Genomic DNA, 20,656 nt, shown 5'->3' with positions numbered 1-20,656 from the left:
TTAGAGTTGTGCCTGGCACAGAGCCACTCTTGATAAGTGATAAATTAAAAAACAAACAAAAAAAACAAAAAACAAAACTTCAGCACTCCTCTCATCCCTGAACAGCCATGTAAATTCTGCCCATTTTCTGGAATGGCTATACTGAGACCAGAGAAGGCAGAATCATCTCCACACCAGTCACAAAGTCAGCACAGCTGGTCCCTAGAGTAAGGCTGCTAACTCACATGCCTATGGAGGCTGCACAAGGAGCATCAATGGGACAACTGGGCCCACTGGGGGTTGTGCAAAAGGGAAACCCACTCTCCATTCCCACCCCCATTACACATCTCAGCTGACTGCTGCCCTGTTTGAAATGCAGGCCCAGGGATGCTAGCTCTTCTGCTGAAGAGAAGCCAGGAACCCGAGTTTTAAAAATGTGACCTCTGATCAGGGCACCGGGCGTTCAGCATTCACCAAGTGTCACACCAGTTACTGCAGCTGCAATGTAGACTAATGAGCTCACCATCTGATGAGGGGGCCAGCAAGGAACCAGGGAGTCACCGAGTGGCCTGAAAAGCAGCCCAGGCCAGGGGTGCCCGAGCAGGAGATAGAAGATGGTGCCCAACTCAGCACAGAGTCAGGGAAGGAGGGCTGGGGCCACCAAAGAACAAGGGGAACAGTATTCCAGGCAGAGGGAAAAGCAAATGCAAAGGCTGCAAAGTATGAGGAGTGTGGCAGTTTGGGGATAGGGAGGATATATGGGTTTGGGGAGCAAGAGAGAAAGCTGAGGCTAGAGACTATGCAAGCAGCTGGTAGAGTTTTAGAAGCCAGAAATTCCTGGGGCAAAATCCCATCTCTACTGGGGAAAGGCTGTATGTGTACGGGAAGCCTCTGAACTTCTCTGGGCACTTGTGGATTAGCATGTTGCTCTCACTGGAGCAGATGTGCAGTCCTTGGATGGCCACAGAGAAGCCATTTGGAAAGCACCCCTTGAAGGAAGAGAGTTCCTTAGTTGTTTGCCTCTGTGCCACAGCCTGAAATCATCACTCCCACTATTGAGGTTAGAGGTAACAGGGAGCAAGCATGACAGCAGATGACAGAATAACACTTATGGAGCGCCTGGTACATGCTAGGCTTCAAGCTGAGCCCTTCACAAAGATTATCTCATTTCCTCCACACTACAACCCTATGAGGTGACTATTATTGCTACCCCCATTTCACAGATGAGGAAACTGAGGTATGAAAAGGGGCAGTCCCTGGCTGCATCACACAGTGGTGAGAGGGAAGCCAATCTGTCTGTCAGGAATACCTCTGCCCCTGCACCAAGCTACCAACCTGGGGTTTTCCCCTCTAAGGGATCAAGCTGGGGCTAAGGAGACAGGGCAGGTACAGCAGCCAATTCTGAGGAGAAGTACCTGCCAGCTGGTAGTGCATTACCCCGAGTTACCTCTAATGCAGCAAGATCAATACTTGGGGGGCTGTGCTTAGCTCTGGGGAAATCATTAAATGCTACACTAAACTAGTCAAAAAATAAGGGCATGCAAGGAGACTGAAAGGAGCTGCTGCTTGGAGCACGAGCACACAAATGTATACACATACACACTAAGGCGCATGCACGGACAATGACACACACATGAGTGCACACACAGAGTCACCCACACGTGGATGCAGACACAGAGGCGCATGTGCAAAGACACTCAGAAGGACACAAAGACATACTCAGACACATACACATAAACATGCTAATATACACACACAAGGACAGACACACATAAACGTGCGAAGACCCACATACTCAAAAATACACCAAAAAAGATGCAGTGTACACACACAAATACATAAATACAGTCACATGACATTCACATCCATCCCGTTTATTCACTTGACCGATACTTTTTGAGGGCCCACTATGTGCTCAGCCCCCAGCTGCTAGATCCTGGGGACAAGCTGCTTTGTGCCCTCATGGAGGTTAGAGTTCACAGAAGGAGGCAACAGTTGATCAATAATCAGAGCTATGGGTGATACCTGCCGTGGTAAGTGCAGTAGAGATGGGACCCAGCATCTCAAGGGGGAGTGGGGAAGCTGCCCTGAGGAAGTGACATTGAACAAGCTTCCAGGGTGAGGGAGGAGTTGACGGGGGATGTGAGGGAACAGTGTCCCAAGCAGGGGGAGCAGGTAATGCACAGGGGGCTGTGGTGCAGAGGAAAGACATGTAAGTCTGGAACATGGAGGGCACAGCGAATGTGGCTCAAGATCAAGGTCAAGAACAGCAGACACACTAGAATTAAGCTAGTATAATTCTGAAGGTGATTCTGTTAAGCTACGATGTATACGGTAAACCATAGAGCAACCACCAAAAAAACCCTCAAGAATATAGTTAAAAACCATTAAGGAAATTAAAGTGCTACATTAGAAAATATTCACGCAATGCTAAAGAAGGCAGAAAAGGAGAAACAGAGGAACAAAAAAGACATGAGACATATAGAAAACAAAAAGCAAGTTGGTAGATTAAATCCAACTATATCAATAATAATATTAGATGTGAGTGGATTAAACCATCCCATCAAAAGGCAGATTTTCAGACTAGATAAGAAAACAAGATCCAACTACATGCTATCTACAGGAGACATGCTTTAAATTCAAAGACACAAAAAGACTGAAAATAAAAGAATAGAAAAACATATCATACAAACAGCAACTATAAGAAAGTAGGAGTGGCTATACAGGTATCAGATAAAATAGACTTTAAAACAAACAAAAATGTTACTAGACATAAAGAGGGATATTTTATAATGGTAAAAGGGTCAATCCACCAGGAAGGTATAACAATTAAACACATATATGCAACCAATAAAAGAGCACCATAACACACGAAGTAAAACTGACAGAAATGAAGGAAGAAATAGATAATTCAACAATAACAGAGACTTCAGTATCCTACTTTCAACAGTGGATAGAACAACTAGACAGATGATCAAGAAGAAAACAGAAGACTTGCAATACTATAAACCAAGTATGCAGGGTAGAGACCAGCTGTGCTAAGCCCAGAAGGTCATGCTGGGGCCTTTGCCCCAAAGGCAATGGGGAGCCATTGTAAACGGTTCTTAATAGGTTTTTAATAATCTCACTAACTTCCATATGTCAAAAAGAATGGAGGAGGTCAGAGTCTGTACAGGAAAGCAAACTGGGAGACCAAGGTCCAGGGCGAAGTGATGGGGCATGATGGGTTGCTGGGTAGCTAAGTAGATGAATGGATAGATGGAAGGATGTGTAATTAGATACATGGATGGATGACTGGATGGATAGATAGATAGATGATGAATGGGTAGGCGGATGGATGAAGTCAGTAGGAATAGAAAGCAGACAGCTGGATAAATTGCTGAGTGGGTGGATAAAAATGGATAAGTGAGCAAACTTATGAATGAACAGATGAAATAATATTGGATGGATGGTAGACAGTTGGACACCCAACCCCTGCCAGACTTCCCGTGTGTGGGTGCTTGGAGATTGGACAAAACTAAAGGGTGAGAAGTGTCCTATTTATTGTGTACTCCAGCCCACATTCCCAATAATCCCCCAGGTAGACATCCAACCCCTCTGCTACCCAATAGTGTCCCCATATATGATGGCCAGGACATGGCTCGACAGAGCACCGGCCTGTGTCCTGTGCTCTGATATCCACACCATCTTAGTCACCTCATCTTTTCATGGTACTTACTGTTAAGCAACATTTGGTAACATGTTATAAACCAAACCCACAACCAGAGTGCAAAGAGCCCTTCTCAGAGCATAACTCAAGTCCTGCCCCAGCACCTTGCACCAGTTCTATTTCTGAGGAGAGGAACACAACACCCCTTGCCCACTGCATACCTGCCACGAGAGGCCTCCAAAACACCAGCTAGCCATTTGCACAAGGGAAGCAACCACCCCCTTCCTAAGGAAGCACAGCTGCCACCTTGCTGGGGGCATCAGGTATGTCCCCATAGAAAACTTCTCCCACACACACCCCCAACGTTGAATGATATAGTCCTCAAAACACTTGTACACCCAAAGGCCTCTCAGCACTAAGACCCTCTCTGGGCAGAGATAACATATCAGATTGTCATAGAAGCTCTCTTTTACCTATTTTCCAAACGTTCCCTCCCTTCCTTCACTGTTCCCTATCAGGCGGAACCCAGTGGGAATCAGACATACTCTGGATCCTGTTTCTCCACTGCTTTAAACACTCAATGTCCTCTCACTTCCCTGAGAATATAACCCAACTGAATACAACCCCCTACCACGGTCTACAGGGCCTCCCTCCCTCTCGGACTTCATCCTGTCCTCTACCCTCCCTTCCCTGACCACACTGTCTCAGCCATACTGGCCTTCCTTCAGTTCCTAGATGTGCCAAGTGGATTCCCACCTCAGGGCCTTTGCACACACTGTTCCTGTAGCTATGAAGTCTCTTCCACCTGAACTTTGCCTGACTGGCTCCTCATTGTTCAGGTCTCAGCCTAAATGTCATCTACTCAGTAACTAGCCTGAATAAACAGGTTCCTCCTTCATCTTGATTTTAGTAGCATTTGGTCGTTTCTTTCCTCCATTCTTTCTATCTCAGTAATTACACATTAATTTATTTAGCTTACCCCTCTATACCCAGCACCTGACACTGTGCTGGGCCCACAGCACATACTAGATAAATATTTGCCATTTGATGAATACATGTCAGGTTCAGAGCAAAGACTGGCCAGACTAGATTCAAGTGCTTTGTGACAATGGATGGCCCCCCTCTGGCCTCAGTTTCCTCTTCTGAAAAATGGGTAACACTAGTACCTACTGCAGCAGGTTGTTGTGAGGATGAAATGAGAGAATGGGGTACTGACAAGCCAGGAAGTAACTCCCAGCCCCGCACTGGGGGGAGGACAGAAAAGTGAGGAGACATCTGAGTCCCAGGGGCCATTCCAGAAGCAGCTGGGCCCCAAGTCTTTGCTTCTAGAAACCAGAGCGATAAGTTAAGTTCTACCATGAAAGGAAAGAGCTTATGGAGCCAAGTATGAAATGTAGAGTGTGGGTGATACAGCCACGGAAAGAGGGTTTAGCAGTTAAAAAAAAGATTTAGCAGTTAAGAAAAAATATCTAAAAAACTTTTTTAATAAAGCCTACAAGTCTATCCCCTTCTTTCTTTATCAACGACACGATTTATTGATCGAGGAGGCCATATCGACTAAATAAATCTTGATAATGACCAAGGCAGCAATCAATACCTGCTTATTATCAGCCCGGGCCGAGAATTTCATTTTGCGAACACAGGCCGAACCGCAGGGCGCGCCACACAGCTCTGGACTCCGGCAGGTAGGCCAGGGATGGATGGCTGGGTGGTGTTCATTTTCCAGGACAGGAGACAGGAATCTTTCTTGTGTTATTAATAACCTCCCACCTGCCACCCTACCCCATGCCTCTCAGGCTTGTGGGTCTGGATTCATTTCCATGAGTACAATGATGAGGTCTTTTAAGATATTTAAAAAACGAAGGGGAGGGCTTCCCTGGTGGCGCAGTGGTTGAGAGTCCGCCTGCCGATGCAGGGGACACGGGTTCGTGCCCCGGGCCGGGAAGATCCCACATGCCATGGAGCGGCTGGGCCCGTGAGCCATGGCCGCTGAGCCTGCACGTCCGTAGCCTGTACTCCGCAATGGGAGAGGCCACAGCAGTGAGAGGCCCGCGTACCGCAAAAAAAAAAAAAAAAACAACGAAGGGGAAAACACAAGCATAATGAATATAGGTGGGGGAACCCTGAGAGGGGAGCAGGGAGTGGGGGGACTGGCTCTGGAAGAGGTACCTCCGGCCCCTAGTGAGTGAAGGTCAGGGACATGAGTGGCCAACAGACTTGCATCCTGGGTTAGAGTTCAAGCTCTGCTGCTTGCTGACAATATGGCCTTGGACTTAACCATCTGTGCCTCTGTCTGCTCAACTGTAAAGACGGGATAATAGTAGTTTTCCTGTCCTAGTGTTGTGAGAATTAAACGAGATAATATCTGTCAAGGGCTCTAAACACTGTCTACCATGCAATAAAGGTTCAAGAGGAACTGTCAGGCCTTTCTGTGCAGAGAGCTTCCTTCTGAAGCTCCAAAGCAAATGCCAGGCCTGCCCTTGCTAAAGCCAGCCAAGGGGCATTTGGAGAGGCCTGGCCTCCCACCCAGTGCCTCTCTGCAAGGATCTAGTCTACCTTGCCGCTGGCTGGTGAGGACCAGGAGGTGAATAACAAACAACAATGATCCTGACAATAATAATAAAAGTAATAATAGCTGCTCGTTTCCTGGGAATGAACATATTCCAGGCCCGGTGCTAAGGACTTGCCATGCTTCCACTCATCAAACCCCCACAATGTCCCCATGAGGTAGAGGTTGTGTATGATTCCCATTTTACAGATGAGGAAACTGAGACTTAGAAAAGTCTAGTGAATCACCCAAGGCCTCCCAGTTAGGAAGCAGCAAGGCCAGGGTCCAAAGTGAGGTCTGACTACTCCAAGCCCATGCTCAAATCATTTCAGGTGCTGCCCCCAGGGCACCCGAAATTCAACAGGAATTACCTCAAACTACCTCACAGCATCACCGTCATCATCATCATAGTTATTATTATTGTTGGTGTTGTTGTTAATAAAGACAATGATTAATAACAGTCACTATCTTGGAAAGGCTTACAGCATGCCCAGCCCTAGGCTGTGTCTGTATTGGTTTGTCGCTCCTTACTTCTCACAGCCTTGAAGAAAAGTACTTCCATCTCCAAACGGTTATAATAGAGAAGCTTTATGAGGGCAGGGACTTGGTCTCTTTTGTTCACTCCTGCACCCCCAACACCTCACATTGCACCTGACATATAACAGGTGCTGAATAATTTTCATTAAATGAATGAATGAATAATCTGTCTCGACAACCCAGGGAAGCTCCATTTTAGACAGGAAAACCGAGGCCCGGACAGAGTCCTTCCACCACAAAAGGAAAGGGGAGACTCCGATCCTGACCTCTTGCCTGACTGTAAACTAGGAGTCCCAGGGGATGCTGAGCAGGAAATCCCCTCAACTCTAGCGTCCAGAGAACTTGATCCCTCTTTGACGCCTGCTGGGTTGATCAGATGGGCCCACGAACCAGGCTTTGGGAGAAGAATGTCATCTGGGTCCAAAAGCGTGTTAACTGGCTATCTGTGTCCCCCATAACAGCCATCTCACCGGCTGCAGGGACCTGCTTTGAGCTGTCTGTGACTGAGGCCACCAAACCACCACTGATGGTCCACAGCCTGCCAGAAATTAATTAATGGATTTATTAATTAGGATGGGAGCCACCTCCCAGGCTGGAATTGGGGTCACCAGTTTCTAAAGCGAGACTCACAGAGCTAAAGATAAATCTTTGTTCACTGTGAGTCTGAGGCCCGTGCCCAATTCCCAATCACAGAGTGAGAGACTTTCAAGAGCTAGTGATGGGTAAAGAAGCTGGGGACCTGGGAGGAGCTGGGTCCCCCCAGGACCACCCCCCAAGGTGGAGTCAAGGCAGCTGCCCTCACCTCACCCTTCCTGTGGTAACCATCCACTCCATCATCCAAATATTTATTAAGAACTTACTATGTCCTTGCCCTCCCCAGGTAAAGCAGATGGTGGTAAAGAAATGGGGGGAGGCTATTTTGGAAAGAGAGCTTAGGGAGGACATCTCCGAAGAGGTGATATTTAAGCAAAGGACTGAAGGGACTGAGACAGAACCAAGGAGATGTCTGGGAAAGCGTTTCCCACACAGTGGGAACAGCAAGTGCAAAGGCCCTGAGGTTGGAATGTTTGGTGTGTTCAAGGGACAGTGAGGAGGCCAGAGTGCTTGAATAAAAAGGGGAGGAGTGGCAGGAAATGAGAGTGAGAGATAATGGAGGGATGAAAAAGGGAAGGGGGGACCTAATCACACAGTGGGCCAGGTAAGAACAGGCAACCGGGAAGAGACAACGTTGAGAGTGACACCCCCCAGGCTCCCAACAAGACATAAAAGATACCTCAACTGAGCACTTCCAATGTATTAGGTGCCTTAGGTAGATGTCCAAACCTCATTTCATCTTTCCTGTAGGGAAGTGTGATCCTCTGAGAAGCAGACGCAAAGGGAGGATTACAAGACAGAGAGATTTATCAGGATCAATGCCTGCGCCTGCAGGAGGGAGCCAGAATGAAGGAGAGAAGGAATGAAGGAAGGGAGGGAGGGAAGAAGGAAGGGAAGTTGGTAGGTAGGTTGGCTGGTTTGTGGAAGCATCCTAGACTGCCGAGGAGTCTGGAGCCTGCAAAGGAGTCCTGTGTGTCCCAGGAACAGGTCTGCTTTTAGTCCCTGCTAAACTCAGCTCCTGGCTGTGGCACTTGTGGGGTGATCTCCAAGAGCAGTTATCTGGTGCCACCTGCCTATCACACTCCCTAGAGTCAAAGGTCTGCAAGGTGCATTCTCATGGCCGCCACTGGAAGGTACCATTATTGTATCCATCTTATAGCTGAGAAAACCAAGTCTCAGAAAGGGGAAATAACTTGCCCAAGGGCATGCAGCTAGGAAGGAGCAGAACTGGGATTTGAATCCTGACTGCCCCGTGCGTGATCACGAGATAAACAGAGGATGGTGGGGGGCATTTTGCAAAAGAGCAAGAATTGGGCTTGAATACCTTATTAAAAAATAAAAGCAATACCCAAGGCTTTTATGGTGTTTGACAGTTTACTAAGTACCCACTGAGACAGATTCATTCCGGGCCACACATGTGCTAAATAATCTTATTTTATGCTTCATCCTTACTCCCAACTGACAGATGGCAAGACTGAGGATGAAGGTGGGTCCAAGAGCCACTCAGAATCTGTGACCAGCCTCACTGCCTTCCTTCAATTCCTTGCATGCACTATTTTTCCACCCACCTCAAGGTCTTAGCACATTTCCTCTGCTGGGATGCTCTTCCCTGACCTTGTCCTTGACACCTCGGCTGAAGCATCACTTATTCCAGGAAGGCTCCCCCAGACTCAGGCAGTTCTTTTGCCTCCTACTGTCTCAGAATCAAATCCCCCTGTGTGACTACACACCCATCTGTCCAATGAGACGTGTACCCACACCCCCATTGTCTGCAGGCTGGGTGAGAGCTGGCACTCTGTCTTCTGGTTCACTGTGATATCTCCGGTATATTATTATTACTTATAGTATTTATGCTATTTACTTATTATTATTTACACAGTTATTAGTTATAGTTATAACTTATACTGTGAGTGGTGAATGTACATTTCCAGACTGAAGGACAATAGCAGTTATTATTATTAACATTATATAGCACATCTATGTCCTGGGCACGGATTTCACACTTCACGTGCATTAACTCACTTAATCCACAATCCTTAAGGAGGTGGATACTACTATTATCCCCATTTTACACAAGAGAAAACCGAGGCTCAGAAAGGTTAAGTGACTTGCCCAAGGTCACACAGCTGGTAAGTGGCAGAGCTGGGACTAGAGCCAGGCCCCGTGGCTCCAGAGTCCTCACTAAATGTCTTTGGGAATGGGAGGCTGCAGGGCTTGAGTTTGCAGCCCACACTACACCCCTCAGATACCTGGAGCCCACAGACACTCATAATGGACAAGCACCCCGAGTAGGTGCCCCCAGCAGAGTGGCCTCTGAGTGACCACCTTACTCAGGGATACCTGCCCTCGACCTGGCTGCCCTGGTGACCCCTGTGGTCCTGTCTGCAGCACCCACACTCCAAACAGCTGGCTGGACAAGTCTATCGACCGTAATGGTTCCTGGGGAGCCATTTACCCCGTCCAGTTCGAGCGACAGCGGCCCAGAGTCTTAAGCACTGCTTGGCTCCGGGCGTCTCGGGCAGACAACCAGCTCAGGCCAAAGAGGCTGAAGGATTGATTTTTTTTCTCTCTTTCTTTCTTTTTAATGACAAATGCGTGTCCTGGAACTGCTGTTTCATCTGGCTGAACTGAAGGATGGCAGAGGGGGTATATAGGGAAAGGACTGGGAAGGCGGGGGCAGCCACTGGCCCACTTTGAGGGTGACTGAGCTACTGAGGAAAAGCAGAGACAGAGGGCTAATCATGTATATTCATGAAGCTTGTCAAGGGCCTTTTGTTTTTTCTGGAAATGCCGCCTCTTCTGACACTAGGCACCTGGAGAAAGGCAGCCAGTGGCCTTGACAGCTACCCTCCTCATGACCCCTACAGCTGACCTGACCCAGCGCAGACCCTCAACCCAGGGCCTTGGCACCACTGTTCCCTCTGCTTGGCATGCCCTTGCCAGGTCTCCACCTCCTGCCAGGTGTGGTCAGAGCGTTTGATTTATATGGGATACTGGACATCTGAATTTCTTAGGTAACATCTCCTATGTTTTAAATGCTGACAAACGTACACAAAAGTGTTTTTAAAATATTGCACTAATCGAGACAGATACATCCGTTGGCCAGACATAGCTCCCAGTCTGCAACCTCTGTGCTCAGAGCTCCCAAAATATAAGACATCACATACAATATTAGTAATATATTAATATAGTAAGCCCCCAATGGAGTAAAAGAGAAGAGAAAAAGTGCCCAGTAATCTCTAAAACAAGCTTTCAAGGCCAGCAAGTTCCGGGATCCACTGCTTATTTGGTTTTCTCACCCCTCTCTTACTCTCTAAAAATACCAACAACAATAAGAAGACACATACAGAACAGTAGTTGTGTGCCCAGCACTGTGCTAAGCACTTTCACATTTAAAGTGCTTTAATCTTTAAGAACAACCTAAAAGGTGAAGACTACTGTTAGTCCCATTTAGAGACAAGGAAATAAGGCTCAGAGAGGTTAAATGACCCATCCAAAATCACATGGCCAGTAGATGATGGAGCCAGGATTGGAAGCCAGACAGGGGCCCTTCACCATCCTGGCTCCTCGTACTTCCCTCTTGAGGGAGAAAGTATGGAACAAGTTTCTAGAACTAAGTTTGATCTACCCCAATACTCTCAACTGAAAAGTGAAACACTTTGGCCATGCCACAGCCATCACATAGACCAGTAGACCAGGCTCAGCAACTATTGCCCTAAGGCCAAATCCAGCCCACCACCTGTTTTTGTAAAGTTTTATTGGAATATAACCATTTCCATTCATTCTTATTGTCTATGGCTATTTTCATGCCATAGTAGCAGAACTGAGTGCTTGCAACAGAGACCACAAAGTCTAAAGCATATTATTATCTGCCTCTTTACAGAAAAAGTTTGGCAACCCTGATGGCAGACCTAGGTGGTTTCCTAAAGAGTCTAGAGAGATGCCACACCCTGAGAAGGTTATGAGGTCAAAACCCTCAGGGAAACACCATCCTTAGAGACGTGGAAGCACATTTACACATTAAAGGGTAAAAAGGGTAGTGGAAGCTTCTTCAGGTATTTGGGGTGAGACCAAACGAAAAGAAGGAGCCAGCCACGAGAAGATCTGGAGAAAAAGAGTCCCAGGCAGAGGGAACTGCAAGTGCAAAGTCCCTGAGGTAAGAATGTGCTTGCTGTGTTTAAGGGACAAAAAGACCATTGTGACTGGAGCAGAGTGTGCAGAAGGAGAGAGACTGGAGATGAAGCCAGAGAGATAACAGGGGGCGCAGATTACGGGAGCCTTATAACCAGGGGAAAGGAGTCTGGATTTTAAACTTTTAAGTATGACAGGAATAGATTGTTCATATCCTACAAAACGCTACAAATGATTTTTGTGAATGGATCTGCAAGGCTTAGAAACCAAGAACTCCATCCTAGACATAATTTCTTGTCTCAAAAATTTGTTTAAACGGTCAATAGCTCCCCCTCACCGCCAGAACGGGCCCCCAGGTCATTAGAAGACAACATGTTTAACTGGCACACAAAGTATGTCAGCATCCCTCCCCTTTACAGCAACTAGTACAGCAGACCAGATGCGCACAGCTAGGCCGTGTGATGGATTAAGAAATGGGACACTTGGAATGTTGGGTGATTCACCCAGGGGTGCTAGAGGCTGCACCTTTTAGCTCCTCTTGGGGCCCTTCCTCTCCATCTACTACCTCCACGTTCCCCGACATCTTCAATATAAGCCACTGTCATTACTAAAGAGCACCCCCAAGACAGAAAAATCAAACCAAAGACTGAACCCTGAATTCCTAAGCCAGGAACAAAGGTAGGCCACCACCTCAGTTCCCTTCCCATGCTCAACCTCTGCCAGACTCAGTCTCTGAATTACATATCTGGAAGCCACCAGAAATTCAGCCCTTTCAGAAAGCAACAGAGAAAACCACAGTTCCTGGACAGCCATGTCCACCATCATCCAGGACCAAATTTAGCACCAGCCAAGGTGCTCACGTTTTAAATCCCATCTGATGGAAGAAAGGTTACCACAACAGAATGTCAAGTTCGAAGACAGAATCCACCTTTTAACAAAAGAGTTTTTTTAAAAAAGAAGAAGGAGAAAGAAAGAAAAAGGAAGGAAAAAAAAAGAAAAAGCACCATCACCATCAGAAAACCTGTTCCCTCTGGTCAAAATAACACCGTGCTCATCTGAAATAACCCACTGAGACGCTTATTTGCTTCTTTAGGCTTGTCCGTGGTTTCTCGATTTTCTACAGTGAATTCAGGTATTAATAAAAGAAACTTCGAGACCTCCAACAGCAAAAGCGGTCAGGGATGAGACGTTGCTCGTTTTTCTTCCAGCACTCAAAGAGAGAGTCCATCTTCGGGAAGCAATTTCTGTCGAGTTGAGAATCCAGAATTTTGGGATGCCCAGAAAAGACTGCTGAGTTCTTTAAATAAATTCTCAACACCTGTTTCTAGCTCCTTCTGCAAAAAAGGCCCACAGGGTGTGGCTTCCAATGAATTGGAGAGGCAGATGGAATAGGGTCACCCACTGGCTGGACTTGGAAGGGTCCGGGGGCTGACCGATGGTTTGGTCGTCATATTCACAGAACTGCTGCTAGAAATCTCCCCTCACACCCTCTGCCTCCCAGCTCTCCCTTTCCTCCCCCTCCAACCTCCCACAGCCCTTGCCCAATGCCAGCCATCGCATGGGCCTGGGCCTGGGCCTGGGCCATGCCAAGCCTGGTCTGCTCGTGCTCCCCACCCCGGCAGCAATTCTATTACAGCAAAGTTTCCAAAGTTAGGATTCCGCCAACAGGGCTGATAGCTTATTTACTGCTGTCATCTAAAGAAAGAGGAATTTTGACACATTGTTAAATGATAGCACATTTAGATAAGTCAAGCTGTCAGAGGCTCTAATGGATGTCTAAACTCTCTGTGGCTGATATGTAAAACTTATGCACTTCAGAATATCATAAGGTTATAATATTTTAATCACATCCACGCTCTTTTCTAAACTTTGAGCAAGGAAAAACATTCCATCAAGTCCCATCTCCCAGGCGCCAAGAAACTGAGCCTTCCCAGAAGTTTCTCCAAACTCCTTACAAAAAGTCCAGCTTCTCTCACTCGACCCGTCAGTCTTCCTCCCTAAATGTTCACACCCCAAGCGGAATTCGTACTGTATGATCCCTCCACCCAACCTCTTTCCTCCCAAGAAACGTAGATGTGCATTTGGACTGGGCACCAACTCTTGTTAACCCTCTTCGAAGACAAAAAAAAATATATCACAGGAGACTGGACCCAGAGCATCATAAAAAAAGTGGCAAAGTGAAGCAGAAAAAGAAAATCACAAAGGTATGAATCCAGTTATGACGATTATACACAGAAAAGCCATAAAAAAAATACTGCATTAGTAATGTTCACCATAAAGCAATCTTATAACCAAATGAAACATGCCTAGCATCAACTCTGAGATAGAATTTTTTTCTCTTCTCGTTTCCTGGACTGCTAGCTGCAGAGGAAAAAAAAAAGAACAAGCAGAGAAAGGGAGAAGCAGTTTCAGGGATCCTGGAGTAGGGTACCAAATGTCACAGCATCTTTACCATCATCAGCCCTCAAGTCATTAAGACTGCTGACTGACTTCCATCCTAGGAAAACAGCCCCGCTGTGTCCAGAGATGGCACTGGAAGAAATAATAACCGGACTGCTTCTATATTTGAAAAATGTATACTTCCGGAGGGCTGTGCGCAGGCTGGTACAAGGTCACCTTTCTTGCCAGGATCAGGGTGGCGTCAGCAGCATGGTCTGGCCTGGGGACACAGGCCTCCTTTGCTGTCTCGGCCACTTTAACACTCAGCAACTAGGCTGCATGAAACCACTGAATTGAAGCCACACACCTCACACTCATAAGCAGCTGGGCCACGTGAAGAGTGGGCCCAAAGCTCTTGGCCTGCACAGGGCCTGGGGTGGGGACCCACCTTTCCTACCCAGATCTTGGAACGAGCCGGCTGAAGTTTTCCCTTCTGGCTATCTCCCAGAGGAGAGGAAAGTGGGAAAGGAAAAAAATGAAAACAAAAGTATGGCACCGGAGTCATTAGCATTATGCACAAGAGATGATCCCAGGCAAAAGTGCTTAGGCTCATAATCTGTTTCCGACAAAATGCCATCAGTGAGAATACGGGGGGTTGCGGGGGGAGGTGTCGGCCTACCGGGCAGGGGAACAACTGAACATTTCAGGACAAGGGTGGGGACCACAGCAGATGTGAGGGCCTCAATGTTTACACTCGGCCACCGCTGCCACATTTACCTCTCCGCTCTCTAAAAGTGTGCAGCTTTTCAAACTCCCACAGGGACCCACACACACACTTAATATCCATGTAAATGAGCTTAACCCCTTCCCCAGAGCCTTCTCCTTTCGTGCCAGACACACCAGCCATTGTCTTAATGAACACACCCACCCCTCCCACACCCTATGTATACACCCTGTGCAGGGAGACGTCTTGGCCCTGTATCCCCATCACCTGAACGAGGCTCTCCACCAACCCCACCTTCATCCTTTCCAGTTCAAATTTGCTTTTCCACCTCAGCATCTTCTAAAACCCTAACAAAGGGTTCTCAGATCAATGACAGTCCAACTGGAATCAAGATTTGGGTGACCCCAACAGCTCCACAAAAGACCCCTGAGCCCGAGAAGGAAAAGAGTGAGGTTCAACACCCCCTCCACTCCAGCTCAGAAATCAGCCCCCTGGGAGCCGCACCCACCCCTCAGCATCCAGCCCCAGGTCTCACTCTACCTCCCGGTTGCAGCCCAAGCTCCCCGGATTGAAAACGAGTTATCTAATGAAAATTGTGTTAACTGACATTCTGGCCAACCGGGAGCAAATACCAGCGCTGCAAATCTCGCCACGGAAATTTTCTCCAGCCCAGAATAACAATAGGACCCTGCAAAGGGCTTTCACCAGCCCTTCTGGTTCCTCTTCTCTCATCTGCCACGTTCTTGTCATTCCTTATGTTACAGAACATCAATCATAAATAAAGACGCTGTCCCCCAGCCGTGCCCGGGTCTCATTTACAAACATTAGCAGGGAATACAATTACCATTGGCCTTCGTGCCAAGCCCAATGTGGCTGCCCAACTCTCTCCCGTTCGCTCCCTCTCTCCCTCTCTCTCTCTCCCCCCATCCCCCACTCTTCCAGAAAGGCCACTTTAGCATCATTTAAACCAGCAAGCACAGCTCACAGCCCTGCCCGCCTCAGCTGGCCACCAAACTGTAGCCCCAACTCGAGCGACGACCTGGAATTGCAAGGCACTCGCAGTTATTAACTGCATGCCTGAGTGCCCCGATTTTCTCTCCAGCTCAATGGCTTTGAGGGAGGGGGCCTGCAGGGAGTGAGGAGTTAGGAAGGAGGGGGGTTGGGAAGCCACCAGGAGGAAGGGGGTACTGTAACTACTTATCAGAAGAAACTTGACGAGATTTGCAGGCGGATTAAAAAAAAAAAAAAGTGGGTCCCTTTTTATCTCCAGACTGATGCTCTCCCTTCTTCCGAGAATGTCAAGGCCAAGGCAGGATGCTTTAATCGCCCGTTATCAGCACCACTTCCCCGCCCCTTGTTCCCACCGCACCTTGGTGAGACTCCTGAGTTTGGGGGGCTTGTCTGGAGCATCCTGGGGCACCTGGGAAAGGACAGAGGCTAGCGCTGTGCCTCCAGCGCGCAGCTCTCTGAGATTCCACCCCCCAGCTCGGCCTCCTATTGGGTCAGCAGAGAATACCCCCAAATCTGGAGGAGACAGACTCCCAGAAAAAGGTGGAATGGGGATAAAGTGCCGGAGTTTGGGAGGGAGTCACTCTAGGGAGGAAGAAGGAAAGAAGAGAGAGAAAGAAAGAAGAGGCTGGAGAAAGGAGAAAAGAGAGGAGTGTCGGGGAGGAAAAGCAGGAGGTAGAAGACAGCGAGGGAATTTCCCATTTGAAAGTTCCTGTGGGCCCGAGAGCCTGGAGTCACCTGCTCTGCTCCGCTCCCGGTTCTCCAAGGCCCCCGAGGCAGGAGCGCAAACTTGCGCGCGCCCCGGGCCCATCTCCACCGCCCGTCCCCATCTAGACTTGGAAAGAGGTCGGAAGCGGGAATAAGACAAGAAGCAAAGACGAACCCCTAGAACCCGGCCCAAGGAGAGGTCTGCCGGTGTAGGCGGCCAGTCCAGCGATGGTGGCTGTAGCGGCTGGGGCGGCAGCAGCGGCCCCCGGGTGGCTGCGCGTCCGGGCTGCGCAGCCAGGCGGGCGGTGGAGGTGCCGGCGGGCGACGGGGCGCGGAGCCGCCTCCTCGCCAACCCCGGATGCCTCCCCCCTCTCCTCCTCCTCCTCCTCCCAGCCCGCCAGCTCCCTCCCTCCCTCGCCCGAACCCGAGCCGGGCGCGGACAGGCACTGGGCGCGCTCCGCGGCCTCCCCGGGCGCCGCGAAGTTGGGAGGCGCGCAAAGTGCGGCGCAAGGGGGGTTGCCGGTGGTCCCGCCAGCAGCCCCCTGCCTGGGACCGCAGACCCTGCCTTCCCCGTGCCTCACTCCGCCGCTCGCCCGCCGCCTCGCTCCCCGGGCCGTGGGCTCGCTAGCGCTTCTCCATGGTCGCGGCGGCTAATCGATGATTGAACCGAACAAAGAGCAGCGGCGAGATCAATTCCTAATACCTATCGATGGGCAGCGGGCAGTCGAGCCCCGGCGAGCCCCAGCAGCCGCCGCCCGCCTCCCTGGGGCGCCCGACCGCCCTCCCGGGTACCTCCCCAGTGCGCCCAGGGCGCGCCCGAGGGTTCCCCACGGCCGCGCGGCCAGTGCTGCCCGCACTAACCTGGAGTCGCCGTAGATCAAATCGCTTCCAATATTGAAACATCGATCCCACATTGGCGGCCATCTTGGGGGCTATTCGAGACGCACACACACAAGAGTTTGGCTTTTCTCAATGGCTGCACTCAATATCCGGGCTGGACTCCCCCCAGCCCCGGGGCCGCCGCCGGCCGCCCGGGCCCAGCGCGCCGCCGCTCGGGGCCCCTCGGGCGCCCCACGGCCTCCTGCCACCCGCAGCCCCTCGGCGCCGCCGCGCCGCCGCCGCCGCCGCCGGGCCCGGGAGCCGTGCGCCCCCCCGACCCCCGGAGGGCGCGGGAGGAGCGCGCGGGGCGGGGAGCTCGGTGCCCGCCGGGGGGAGGCGGCCGGGGATGGGATGGGAGGGGACGGGGGGGGAGGCAGCCTCTCCAAGAGGCGCTGGCGCCGCCGCTGCCCTGCCTGCAGCCGGCTCCCGGGCCCGCGGAGCGCTCGCTGCATCTCCCCCCCAAGTCCGGGGTCGGTGTGCCGCGCGATTGCACTTGACTTTGGCTTTTTGCAAACTTATCAATACAGACGTAACGTGCTGATCAATGCAAAGGGAAGTTTGGGGGGGGGGCAGCAGGAGGCCGGCGCGTGGGGCGCCTACCCCCGCCTAGCACCTGTCTATCCCCCATCCCCGGCATTGCATACTTAAAAAAAAAGTTAATAGTTTGCAATGCATTTTTTTTCTTTTGCAATCGGAGCACACACAACACGTGCCTCGGGCTGCCGCCGCTCCTCCGCCAGCTAAGCTTCGCATCCGAGGGTAGCAGCCCGCAGCTCGAGCTGTGTAGACTCGCCGGCCGGCGGGCTTATGGGAGCCGGCCAGAGGACTGGTGGTAGCTGCCCGGGGGCGCCACTGAGTTGTGGGAAATGTCACCACTGCCGCGCGCAGTTTCCACGCTATGATACTGTTAGGATTATTACTACAGAGCGGTGTCTTGGCCATAGCACTGGGTTTTTTCCTGGGGTCCTCTGCAATAGGGATTCTTGTTATTGTTATTATTTTCGGGAGCCTTTAGTCCAATTACATGGGCTCCTCACAACTTTAGAATGGGAGGCCGTTTTATTGTTATGATTATTAAAGAGGGTTACCAAACCTCTTGAGCCCTTTTCCACGCAGTGGGTTGGCTTTTATTGTTATGATATGTTGAGGGGGCCCTAGCCCAGCTCTGGATCATTAACAACTACAGAGGTTTCTGCTATCATTACCATCATTATTCAGGGGTCCTTAGCCTAGCTGGGGACCCCAGGTCCTTTGCAGTATGGGCCTCCTTTATTACGAGTGTCTTTAGCCCAGCTAGAGGGAAATTCTGGTCTTTTGCAATTTCTCGGATGCTGGACAATAGAGGTGACTAGATTTCTTTTACATTATCCCTCTTTTTGCCTCTGTGCAAGTGAGAGGTCCCCAGTCTCTTCCCAACGTCCTACCCACCCCCCACCCCAGGAGGAACTCAGACCTCCCAACCCCCTCCATAACTAACACTTCTCCTGACCCTGGGGTCACTCTCCCTCTCTGGCATGTCCCCCTGCCAAATCCCACCCCAAAAGGGGGCATTTCCCCCCTTTTTCTCTGGGCAAAAGATATGCTTTTATAGACAGCAATCGGAAATTATATTCTCTTTTTATGACCCAGCTTGGACTTCTGACATCACTCTTGGTCTGGGACAATAGATCAATACAGAGGGTTATAAAAAAGATAAAAGTTTAGAAGAGTTGTAAAGAAGAAAGAATCGTGATGGATATTTTTGATGATTTTCCAATATCTGTGTCTTGGAACACGTGCTTCAAGGCAATTAAAGTTTTTAATGTAATGTAAATAATTGTTTCATAAATGCTTCAGAAGAAGGTGTGATCTTTCTGAGCAATCACTCGAGCTGTTTAAAAAACATAATGTGATTTAAACAAGGATACAGTATTTCTGTTACCATCCCCATACATCTTCCATGAGGCCTGGGTAAATATATTAATGCACAAGTTGAAAGACTCATAAGGCCAAAAGTACAGCATTCACCAAGATGTAATGAATTAGGCCTAGTTAGCAATTCCGAGTGGCCTGTTTCCTTGCCAGATTAAATTGCACGTGATATGTGGTGTATCTAAGCTCTCGATAACTTCACGTTTAAATTACAGTTCTCATTCTGCAAAATGAATTTAGGGAAATTTCATAACTATTGCATGGCAATTTTTTTTAATGGCCACATTTTCTCCTGAGCATCTGTAAAGCTTGCAGCTTCTTGTCTTTGAGTCTGTTTTTTTAAAGACCTGTAGTAGAAAATCTGGAGCGAGTGTGAAACCTTTCAAAGCAATTTTTAACAAATCAAGGTTTTGATGCAAGATTATTTTAAATTTATGTCTGACTTTGCAGTCATGGAACAAATTGACATCATGTACCTCCTGATATGATGTATGGAGAAGGACACAACACCACTTCTGTGGTATTCCTGCCAAAAGTGCATAATTTGAATCTAATTGTGAAGCGATATCAGACAAACCCAAATGGAGGGGTAATTCTAGAAGTAAACAGCCTGTTCTCTTCAAAAATGTCAGTGTCACATGAAACACACAGAAAGACTGAGGAACTATTCCAGATTAAAGCAAAAGAGGGGACTTCCCTGGTGGCACAGTGGATAAGAACCCGCCTGCCAATGCAGGGGACACGGGTACGATCCCTGGTCCGGGAAGATCCCACATGCCGCAGAGCAACTAAGCCCACGTGCCACAACTACTGAGCATATGTGCCAGGCTCTACAACAAGAGAAGCCACCACAAGGAGAAGCCTGTGCACCACAATGAAAAGTAGCCCATGCTCTCCACAACTAGAGGAAGACCCAACGCAGACAAAAACTTCTAAAAATTTAAAAATTTTAAAGAAAAAGAAAGCAGAAGAGACTTGACAAGCGATTAAAACATATGATCCAGCATTTTCTTTTACTAGAAAGTGCATTAATTGGAGCCAATGGCAAATTTAGAATAAATCAACAGATTAGATAATGGTATTGTATCATGTTAGTTTCCTGGTTTTAATCATTGTACTGTGGGTATATAACAACATATCCTCGTTTTCAGAGAGAACATTGAAGTATTTAGGGGTAAAGGGAAGGCCACCATGTCTGCAACTAGCTCTCAAACAGTACAGACAGAAGTAATATGCATCTATTTATTTATCTAAATCTATCTACACAGAAAGAATGATATAGCAAATAATGCAAAATAACATTTGAGGACTCTAGAGAAAGGGTACACAGAAATTCTTTGTACTCTCCTTGCAACATTTCTGGGAATCTGAAATTATGTCAAAAGAAGAAGTTAAAAGAAAAATAATAAATTAAATTTATGCCTGACTTTGTCTCAGCTGTTAGGGACTACTGGACTTCCAAATAAAAATTCTGCATGGAACTTTTGTACTTTCCTGACTGACGTAGGCTGCACCTTTGACCGAGCAGGAAATTGCCACAGCAAACATGCTTACTGAGGAGCAGCGAGAAAATCCAATAATTCAGATTGTTTTAAGTCTGTGATATTTT

General features: G+C 48.7%; 1 protein-coding gene across 2 annotated transcripts in view; it reads right to left on the bottom strand.

The window, feature by feature from the left end:
• Positions 1 to 17,422, bottom strand: part of CUX2 (cut like homeobox 2) — a 261,050-nt gene extending 243,628 nt beyond the window's left edge. For both annotated transcript variants that reach the window (XM_060028044.1, XM_060028045.1), the window contains exon 1: positions 17,119 to 17,422. In XM_060028044.1, the coding sequence (XP_059884027.1) occupies positions 17,119 to 17,181 (63 nt within the window). In that variant the 5' untranslated portion in view covers positions 17,182 to 17,422. The remainder of the gene's footprint in view (positions 1 to 17,118) is intronic.
• Between the last annotated feature and the right edge of the window lie 3,234 nt (positions 17,423 to 20,656).

This window comes from Delphinus delphis, chromosome 13 (assembly GCF_949987515.2).
Source record: "Delphinus delphis chromosome 13, mDelDel1.2, whole genome shotgun sequence".
Lineage (NCBI taxonomy): Eukaryota > Metazoa > Chordata > Mammalia > Artiodactyla > Delphinidae > Delphinus > Delphinus delphis.
The sequence above is the reverse complement of the archived record's forward strand: the minus strand, read 5'-3'. Positions and strand labels throughout refer to the sequence as shown.